Source organism: Perca flavescens, chromosome 16 (genome assembly GCF_004354835.1).
Source record: "Perca flavescens isolate YP-PL-M2 chromosome 16, PFLA_1.0, whole genome shotgun sequence".
NCBI classification, from domain to species: domain Eukaryota; kingdom Metazoa; phylum Chordata; class Actinopteri; order Perciformes; family Percidae; genus Perca; species Perca flavescens.
The window spans coordinates 14,099,504-14,110,901 of NC_041346.1; the positions used below are offsets into that span (position 1 = coordinate 14,099,504).

At 39.4% G+C, this 11,398-nt stretch overlaps 1 protein-coding gene across 1 annotated transcript in view; it reads left to right on the forward strand.

Annotated features, from left to right (window-relative positions):
• Positions 1 to 4,111, forward strand: part of LOC114571321 (matrix metalloproteinase-17) — a 45,477-nt gene extending 41,366 nt beyond the window's left edge. The window contains exon 11 of the mRNA XM_028602221.1: positions 2,591 to 4,111. Coding sequence (XP_028458022.1) covers positions 2,591 to 2,916 — 326 coding nt within the window. The 3' untranslated portion in view covers positions 2,917 to 4,111. The remainder of the gene's footprint in view (positions 1 to 2,590) is intronic.
• Positions 4,112 to 11,398: the final 7,287 nt, after the last annotated feature.

Sequence of the window (11,398 nt, forward strand, 5' to 3'; positions counted from 1 at the left end):
TAAGGAATCCACCTAATTGGGTCACATATCAGTTAATGTATGAAGTAACTGAACTAGCATTTCTTAAAGGTGCTAGGTAGGATTGCGAAGATCCAGGACTTAGACAAAAAATTTGAACATCGACAACTTCTCAGTCCCTCCCCCCTTTCTGCTAAATCCCAAAACTGTCTCTTAAGCCCCTCCCCCCAAGGGAGAATGAATGTGTGTGCATGACCAGTGATTGACATGCAGTTAGACACCCCCTGGCCCTGATTGGTTTATCTGAATAGGGAGCTGTGGATTTTTGCAAATTGCACTACAGGCTGTAGGTGGTGCCAGAGGAGCCAGATCTTATTTTTTTTTTTTTTTTTTTTTTTTTTTCATTACCTGTTTCATGTAGTTCTACTGGAACATAGGGTCAGTTTCAGCAAATATGACAGAAAGTTAGTTTTCTAAGTCTTACCTACTGCACCTTTAACTGATGATTTATTAAGTGTCAATTAATCACATGAAGTCATAGTGATTGATCATTTGTTAATGGTGAGCAACAGGAATCCATTATACATCCTGCATTACAGTATCATGAGTCATGCATTAGTTATTATAAAGCATTACCAATATATGCCTATGGTCCCTACCATAAATTACGCCCATGCCTTTATGACAGAATAAGATTAAGTTCTTTTCTGTAGATGTTGTGAGTAAAGCATTCAAACCAGAATAATATTTACTCCACAGTTACAGCTCCAAAGCCATTAACAACAAAGTAACATTCTTCACTTTGCTAGAGCTCCTTCACTTGTTTATCTCTCACCTCTTATTCATTTCAATCACTAGTTGAGAAATTAAATGATCCGCAATAATATCACCTGTTTACTTCTCTCCTCTTGTTTGTCTCAGTCAACAGCCTTGTGGGAGGTGGTGGACTTCCAGTTAAGAAATGTAGTTTCTGAGAGCTCAGGAAACAGAAGTTGGTGAACCAAATTCCAAATTCTGTTGTTTTTTTGTCCTATATGAGCACATGTTCAAACAATCCAAGAAGTTGATTTATATAAATTTAAATAGGATATTAAATTTGGCATGAACCGGTTTTTCATAATGGCACGTAACACATATTGGAGGGAGGCTTTGTTCCTACAAAGTGCTATTTTCATCACAAGCACACAGTGTTTATTTTTTTCCATTTTGTTCCACCAATGCCCATTTGGTATTTTTGAAACTCTAATTAACTTAAGTACCCTGAAGTGAAAGGACAGGCGCAGTAGGGGGCGTGTCAGTAACGATCAGCTGGCACAGTGCAATTATGGTGTCAAGAATGCCCAAAAGAGGTTGCTGTGTTCTCTGCCAGCACAAAGAACCCCCAAAACGACATAAACCTTACTTTTATGTATGTAATTCAGGCCAGTTTTACTTATTCATTCTTTAAATAGAACATATGTGTAAATGCACATTACAGTATAAGTATAATTTTGATGCAACAAAAGCAATAATACCAGTAAGTAAGAATCAGTTCAGACATTCTGATAACCAACTCCTCTAAACAGCAAAACAAAATACACCTTCTCTCCAAAGACTCTTAATTTAAGAAATTTTTATGCATTCTCCTGCTGGCGCTCAATTATCCATTCTCTTCCAACGTGGGTGCTCAATCTTGCAGCTATCACCAGCAAAGTTCTTGGCTACAACATCCAAGTATATACAGGATACATCTGCCACCTTAAATTTGGTTTAGTCCCTAGTTAAATCATCGTCATCCCATAATACCTAACATCAACCAAAGAATATAAGCTTGTCACTACACATGGTGAGTGGTAACACTGACGTTTGCCAGCTAAACAATTATTTTCATACGGAGAGAATGGAGCCTACAGTCTGCACAGCAAGTGCACCAACTGCTAATCGGGTTGTTTTTTTTTACTTCAGGCTAGTCTTGTGTCAATACACTAAGAGCTCTATTTTTTATGTGATTGCATTTTGCAAAGTGCAGATTTAAGAGTGTGACTGGAGGTTACACAAACACTTCAACATGGAACAGTACCACATTTCTCATGCTATTTTCTACAGAGTAAGAATGAATATCATGTCTTTTTTTTTATGGTTATGTAACATTGAGAGCAGGGTCTGAAATAGATGGTACATTCAGATGGTTTTTGAAAGGAGAAAATAACTTCAAAATCTCATGATATGCTCTGGAAATCATTCATGCTAGTTTGAGAACTGATCTGGACTCTTTCTCTCCAAAACTCACCTGTGGGTAAACTGGTAGGATTGCACTGCTGGTGTATTGAATGAAATTATATGATTCTCCCGATGGATGTAAGGCTGTACCCACTCATATGTATCTTTTGTAATCCCACCCTGTTTTAAATTATTCCCACCCCATCTTGAACAGGTATATAGTGGGGTATGTTAGTAACAATGTGGAAGTACTAAACATAAACACTGCACTGTGGATTACTGATTCATGATATTAAGGCACTTGATGTTGTATGTGTTCTCGTTGCTTGTGTATTACATATCAGAGCAAAGCCAATTATGTACCTTGTGTGGATACTAAAGCACATACTAGTACACTCTGTTCTAATACCAAATCTCTGCTCTCTCTTTGAAGGCTCGTCCTATTTCTTCAAGGGAAAGGAGTACTGGCGAGTGCCGAGCAGCGACATGGAGGTGGAGGCAGGATACCCCCGCCTCATTGCTAAAGACTGGCTGCTGTGCACCCAGATGCAGTCGGACTCTCCGGACACAGAGCCCAAAAGCACGGAGACGAGAGTCAACGTGCACCATCACCCAGACCACGCAGAGAATGGATACGAGGTGTGCTCCTGCACCTCAGACACCGCCTCGCCTTTGGGCGCCCGCCCCTCCCCATCTCCCCTGTGGCTGCTGCCACCTCTCTGGACGCTCTCGCTGGCCCTCCGCTCTGAACTACTATGATGCCAAAGCATGGGACAAAGTTCTTGAGCTGATTGGTTGAGGGCCAGCTGGACACTCAGCAGAAGCAAACATTTGAATATTTTCTTCTTCTTACATCCTTTGGTATCCTTTTGTGCTAATTTATTTGGTCATTTGGTGGGCACTGCGAGCTAAAGTAATCATCCTTATGGGCATCAACCTACACAACCTACAAAGTTGTTTACTGAATGGTCAAACTGCCTCATCTCTGCAAGGAAAAAGGTTATAGAAATGTATTCCAAGAGCACCATTATTTGTAATGACTCAAATGCAGACAAGTTAAAGGCATTCTGGGATGAAGGCAGGTGCAAAGGTGAACAGTGTACCAACACAGACATTGTTGCTTATTTTATGAAATTACAACAAAAGCTTTGTTACATGGTTGGTTCACCAAAATTAGCTCAAAATTAGTTCAAAATTGCCAAAAAAAACATACAGTATGTTCACAATTACTTCTAGTGGTATCTAGCCATGTAGATGGTATTATTTTTATGTAATAGTTTCCGCCTCCACCCAATACAGTGGAGGTGAAAGAAATTTGTGCTGTTAATCACACAGAAAAATGACACTTGGATAACTACACAGTATTGTGCCTTTGCAAAAAGGATAATCCATAGAACTCATCAGGAGCATTTCCTCTTTCAAAAGTAGATCTAATTAAAACAGTTTACAACTAAGTATGTAGATTATCCAAAGTAACATTTGGATTTGAAGTTATAAAAGTCATTTTTCAATGCTGTGTGCACAACCAACACTTTCCATTCACCTAACATTCAGTGTGACTGTGTAAGTCATAAGGATGGATGGATGAGTAGGTGGATGGACTGTCAGCACTGGTTTCCTTCCCTCAACTGCACACTCAAGTGAGGGACTGCTGCTCATGTACGTATTCCGTAACTGTTTCATAATTTGCACCTCTGGTTCAGAAGCATTCCCTGCTCTTGGTTTAGTTGTATCTTATGTATCAAATTCAGATGAAATAGTATTAGTTTATTTTACATTCTTTGATCAGGTCATAGAGTTGAGTAGTTTTTTGACTTTATCACTCCTAGCTCCTTGTGAAGAGTCACAACTCGTCCCTTGGATTTATTCTTGCTGTAAAGATATATTTACCTAGAGACTGATATATTTGAGTTAAAATGTTCTGCAGTTATTGCATAACCAAGTGGACTGTGTATATTTTAAGCTGTGTTTTCTAATGTAAAATATTTTTGTAGAAAAATTAAACAAAATCTGAATGATTTTATTGGCTAAATAAATGTGTATGGAGACAGATTATTTTGAGTACTCAGTGTTGCGGCTGTGTGGGTGCGAGTGTGTAATTAGCGTCATTAAAAAGGAGCCCGGCCTTGAAGACCGATGAAGGTAACATGACAGCTTGCAGACACCAGCTGGGAGCTGCTCTCCGTCTCTCTGGCGTTCTTAATGTTTCCTCGTGTAATGGTCAATGCTGTTCATCAGGAATGCAAACCACATCATGTCAATCACACCACACACTCACTCTGAATCTGCTCTATGAACACATTTGCTGGCAGAGGATTATACAGTATGCTTCTGAAGGAGAGAGAATCAGAAAGGCATTACCACCTATACCAGAAATATTCAGCAGCTCAGATACTGCTAACCCACAGATCAAAGTTAACTGGATGTTAGGCCTGTCAAGTCGTGGTACACACACCGGGGGCGATAGACAACAACCCTAATCTTGCCTAAAATCACGTTTAGTTTTTTTTTCTTACTTTATATGATAAATATTGAATGTGCATCTTCACTAAAAAGGAGCACTGTTCTTTACTGCAATTTCTAACATTTAAAGGTGCAGTAGGTAAGACTTATAAAACTAACTTTCTGTCATATTTGCTGAAACTGACCCTATGTTCAGTAGAACTACATGAAGCAGGTAATAAAAAAAAAAAAAATCTGTCTCCTCTGGCACCACCTACAGCCTGTAGTGTGATTTGCCAAAATCCACCGCTCCCTGTTCAGATGCACCAATCAGGGCCGGGGGGGAGGGTGTCTAACTGCGTGTCAATCGCTGCTCATCCACACGCATTCATTCTCTCTTGTGGGTGGAGGAGCCTAGGAGACCGTTTTGGGCTTCAACAGAAAGGACGGAGGGAATAAGAAGTTGTCAATGTTCAAATTTTTTGGTCCAGGCTCTTCGCAATCCTACCTACAGCACATTTAAGAAATGCTAGCTTAGTTACTTCTTTTTATATTTTAATCATGATTAAATATTTTGTTTTTTGTTTTCACCCAAAAACGTGCAGTGGAGTTGGCACTATTTATCTGCACTGAGTAGTGAGTAGTGTCTGCCTCTCACAGAGTCAGGCACTAGTTTGTAGTCTGAAAGGTTAAACCCAGGGCAAATTAGGTTTGCAAACCACCCACTGCTGCTCATTAAGACAATTGCTGTGAGAGCCACATAATAATCTAAGGCGACTCCGATTTTTATCACCTCCTCTTTTCTTTTATCTGTTTAAACAGCTGAACAGTAAGAGGATATTGCTTAAAGAGATTTAAGTGAGCAAATCTAACTGAAACTGTAACGGTGGGGGGAAGGGGCAGTTATAGTGGAATTTATGCCCTTGCAAACACCCAACAATACCACAATTTGACACATTACATACAGTTACATTGCACACTTAAATAATGTCCTAATCATGCACAGCCACAAATACAATATGTGCATGTCTATGCAGGTGCAAGTGCTGCTGTGGATGTTTATTCTACCCAAAGGCTGCGGATGAACCCATACCGAAATAATGCAGACCCAAAAACTTCACTCTGTTTTGAGGTAAAATTAAGTTTAAAAGTTTAAAAAGTCACTCAATCGCCATTTCTGCCAACAGCAGCAGTTTTCCTTCCCTCCTCTTGACACACTCGAGTGGTATTAATTAACTGGTGTGGCTCAGCAGCTACCAGTAGAGTACCTGCACCCACAGGCAAATGCAGCAGGGATGGGTCACTTTCAGGCTGTAAATCCTGTTTGGCAAGACACTATCAACAGAACAATGTCTTTAATTTAGTAATAATGGAATGCTATTGAAGATAAAAGTTATCATTTTAAAACTACAATTTCACTGAATATGCTAAAATAGTGTCATCATTCATAGAGCTTCTCCTATAGTTGCCACATGACACTCTCACTGCTAGTCTCCAGATGGGGCCAGGCACAACCAATCATTCACTCTGTAACTAAAATATTCAAGAGTGGAGGAGCTGCTGAGAAGTTGCAGTGGGTTGGTTAACAGGAAAGAGCGTACAGGAGGAGAAACAAATGGACAGGAAGTGACAGATTAATAGACAGATACACGGCACAGGCAAACTGAAAATAGAAGAACTGGCACCCAGAGAACAAAACCGAAAAATGTAATGTCATCTCTAAAGAGATAGAAGCAATTTAGCAGTACATAATCCACAGGCGAGATGGTAAAGATAATTCCCCACAGTAGCTGTTATACGGTCTGTTAATGGACAATTCTGTTTATCACAAATTGGGCCTTTTTTAATAGTTTGACTAGATATGTTCCGATACCAGTATCGGAAAAGCCTCTGATTCTGCCTAAAATGCTGGTATCGGTATGCACCGATCCGATACCACGTAATTTAGCCCCGAATATAATCTACTTTAAAATAGTTTCTTTCTATTCTTTTTCTGTTATGACAGAGTCAAACTGGATGATAAAAGAAAGTTCTGTGGCATTCATTGTTTGTGTTTGCTCATGTTTCACAAAGAGTTTAACAACAATAATAGCAATCATATCACATCCATACGGGGTTAGTAGTATACAGCTGTTGAAACATGATAAAATATATGTGTTTTTTAACATGCTGGTATCAGATCGGTACCTGGTATCGGAATTGGTATCGGGAAGGAAAAAAAGGTATCGGAAATATGTAGTCTTGACCATTTCTATCATCATACTCACTCAGGTCGTCTAAACCATTATATTTATTCCTATCAGTGTAATCTTTAGCTTCTGCTCAAATGCTGTTCACATAATTTAATGACTGGGTGTTATGTTGTTGGACTACTATGGCAAGTCAGAAAGTCAAAGTTGAAGTAGGAAGAGTCGGTATCAGGTTGGTCTGAACACTGCGATGGATGTTTAAAACTGTTTTCTCTTCCAAATCCTAATTTGATCATCTGACTGCTTCTGTTTCTTGCCCTGTCCGACTTCTTTTTAGTTATGCTGTCACGTTCACAGATCTCACCAAACATGATCAGCGTTATCGATATAAATTAATTTCAAAACTATAAAATGAAGTTGTAATAAACAGATTTAAGCTTTAAATCAGGAATTACAAAATAATAAAAGCCTTGCAGAGAGTAGTGTGCCAAAAACCAAAGGTCCCTGCGTGTGTGTGTGTGTGTGTGTGTGTGTGTGTGCGTGCGTGCGTGCGTGTGTGTGTGTGTGTGTGTGTGAATGCGTGCGTGTGTGCGTGCCTGCATGTGTGTGTGTGTGTGAGTGAGCAAGTGAGAGCTTGCCTCAGACAGGCGAGGTTAGTGCTCTGCAGTGATAAGAATTCTGAACCGTGCGCTCTATCAGACACTCTCACACTCTCTTTGTACTGCTGGTAGCTTGGCTAACCCCATGCAGACACATGCATATGATTGTGTGTGTGTGTGTGTGTGTGTGTGTGCGTGCATGCGTGACTGTGTGTATGTATATGTGTGCATGTGCGTGTGCATGTACTTTTGGCTTTCAGGACAGCCCTCCATAGACCGGGAGGGGGTGGTCATAGGAGAGAGGAGCAGCTGTTGTTGTGGCTGTCCGTTTTGCATTTCGCCTGTCCTCACGCACACATCAAAGAGCTCGGAGCAGGACCCCTGAAGTTGGCACATGTACAGAATGCACATCAACAGACCTCTAAACACCTGACAAGGAACAGTGTTGGAGCCGTGGGAGATGCTGCAAGGAGACGGTATGCCAGAGTGCTCTCTTTTGGATCACAATGAAATCCGCCAACAGCCCAATTGTAGGAACTACACTAAGTTGTAAAGAATGGTAAAACCTCTTACTTATTTTCTCCACTCCTAATAAGTAAATTACTTGAGCCAATGGTGGTATGTATGCTAATAGAAAGGTTGACATACCTCTCGTTCATCTGATCAACATTTATCTGATGATGTTCACTTGGGTTTAGTCTTTATGCTCACACACATTTCCTGTTGACAGGCTTTAATTCCCTGACCTGCCTGAGAAGAAAAAGAAGGAGTGCACAGTGAAGGTTTTTTGTCATTAATTGTCAGCATAGGACCCTAACTGATAAACCTAATGAAATTGTTTATGTTTCTCCTTTTTGTGACATGTTGTAATCTGGCAAAATAAACACCTGCATGCTGGTCCATTCTTCGCACTCACACTACCAATCATCCTGAAGTACAGCACATCAAATCCAGGTATAAATGCACATGGAATACTTATGAGTTATGAACCCTAACTCTCTAACACCCTCTGCAAGCATGACTACACTCAGTCAGATAGGAGTGGGTTCAGTCATGGTACAAATATGTAGATTTATTTAAATATGTGAGATACTGTTGTCTGGGCACGGATCCCTTTCTTTAAGCGGAAATGACACCTGAAGGCCTTTGCACTCATTATCAATGGCAGGGTTCCCGTAGGCCGGGCAGAGACAATCAATCAGTCTGATGTGAACCACGCTGAAGCTGAAATATTCACCGCCGGGGCAATTTCCTGCAAAACTTAGTATGTGTCATGGGATGTTTGAGAGGATGTGTTAGGATGTAAACTGTGAGATGCACCACCTGTTGTGGTGGCAAATAGCTCTGCAGCACTGACTTGTAAATGTGTCTGAATTTTCAGCAACTATGTTCTTCATGACTTATTCAAATAATGTAAAATCAAGGAAATGTCAGGTTGTCACAGCAGGAGGTTCCTGGCTTTGAATTCTAGATTTGGTCCTTTCTATGTGGGTGTTTTTGTGTGGATTCCCTTTAGTTACTGCATTGTCCTCCCTCAGCCCAAACACATGCAGGTGTTTCTGATCAGGTGAGTTACATAATCCTTATTATAACATTTACAGGCACCTACTTAATTCAATGCATGCAGCCTTGATATGTTAGATGTAAATGTGATTATGCATATGTATACATTGATGTAGCGTTTGCCCACTGGAACTTGTTTTTATGTTTCTATGTATTTATCGATGCTGTATCCATACAGGTTCATCTACAAATGTAACCTTCAATATTTGGGAATGTATGTGATGTAGTTTAGCCTTTTGGGCTTTAAGCATTCATTTGATAGGAATTTACATACTAATGTAAGCATTTTGGGGCCCATTTATGATTGTTAGTGTACAGAGTGTTTTACTTTACTAGCTTCATGTATAATATTGAGAGGTATTATCATACAGTAAATTGATGTTTGGTATTTGTGCCGTCCTAATGACTTACAGCCACTCCCTATTTAAGATGGTTTTAATTGTCACAAACCATTTGCCTGATAAAGGTCTAGCACAGAAACGTCGCAAATAAATGTATTTTTGCAAGATAGAGACAAGATTGACCTCTCTTACGCTCCTGTCTTATGAAATAGATGAGCAAAGTATTCTACTGTGCAGACTCCAAATTGCCCATAGCATGCAATCATCATCATGAGTGAAAGCAAAGTATGGCTTAGCTTTTATAATAATATTAGCTTATACTGAAAAATTGTGTGTAGAAACGGCTATTTAAATTTATTCTTAAAACAATTGAAAATATGGAGAAAAGTCAAACCTACTGTACTAAACATAGCTTTGCCTTTAGAATTTGTTGGTGCTCTACTCCCCTCTGCTGGTGATGAAATATAATATTTTGACATAACTTGTTGCACCAGCAGGATGATGAAAAATCGATGTCGATGCAGAGTCTGGTTAGATGAAACACGATCCTAATAATCTAATTCACTTTAAGGAAGAAATAGTGTGTACTAGTGTGTTTTTTTTTTTTTTTTTACTTAATAGTCCATAGTGAAAACAGTAACTAAAAAATGCATTGTTTGAATAGCTTCAACTTAACCCTTTCCAATGATTGATTAGAGACTTCTCTCTATCTGCTTAGACCACCTATATGTGAAGGTATGGTATCAGTATTCTGCTTTTGGTTGTAGTCCACAATGTTTTCCGAGTCATTTTAGAGTCATATTCCATGATTATGTCATAGACCATAAACTACTTGGGTTCAAGCGAGTTAAAGCCCTTTCAGTGTTTCATTCATACATTCCTTCAGATGTTTCCCAAACCAACTGGTGCAGGGTAGGTAGCAGACATACTGTATCTGCAGGGGTCTCAGCTCTGATCTCCTCTGTCTCATTAAATATGTCTGTGGGCTTCTGTTTATTGACTTAAAGTCTGTCCCCCTAGGTCTTCCTCGTCTTCAGTTTTTCTTAGATCTGCAGCCACTTGCGTGTCTGACCTTTCACGTTTAATTATTGAGAAATATAGTCTACTTTGGAACTTCTGAAACAAACATATTTGCTCTAAACTCTGTATCCTTACTTTGTAGGCCTCTTTTCTTTGTCATTGTATTTTTCCAGGATGAAATAACATCCTTTCGATTTCTGTCTACCTTTTTATCTTGAGCTGCCACTCCCAGTCTCAAAAGGTTTGTTCTCTCCTTCTCTCAAGGGTTTATTCCTCATCTTTCATCCTCTGCCTTCACTTTCTCTTGCCCTTATCTTTGTCTTGCCTTTCCTCCACTAATTTTTTCAATTTAATTGTTCCATTAGCTTCTGTCTTTCCTCTCCTCGTCTTATTTCATCAATTCCTTTTCAATTCCCTTTAATTTGTCACACCTTTCACGCTAAAAGTCAAAGAGTCGTCATTCCCTTTCCATGAACATCTTACAGTTTTAAGGTGCCCTTGATTAGCCCTTTACAGCACTTTACACACGCACATTTTCCTCCATGTTAAAATCTTCCATGTATCAGTGTAGGTTTTAGGAATGTTATTAACATTTTGAATACACAAGACAAAATATGAGAATACACAGCAGCTTACAATATAGTAATATCGATACATACAACACCATCACAAGAGATTTCCTCAACCAGCATTATATCGAGCTGAATATTGTCAATTTGTCTTTGAATTCTTATTGAAAAAACAATTGTGTTTAGAAACATGACCTGTAGCTTCAAGTCAATTGCAATAAACCCACACATCATATATTATCACAAAAGTGAGAATTAATAGTGTAATTTGCATACTTCAAGCATTACTATGTTAGTTATTTGCAGATGATTAGTGCCGGAAGAAATTTCATTTGTCATGCCTCTGACAAAACTCCTCTCTACGCTCAAACAATACTGCAAGAGTAAAGTTAAATAAATTGAGCGTCAGCGTCAGTTCTGGCAGGCCAGGTAGTCAAGACGCTGCTAACGCTATTGGCCATCAACACGGTCTCATCAGCTGATCTGCTCCAGCTGAGCTGCATCAGCTCATCTGGATT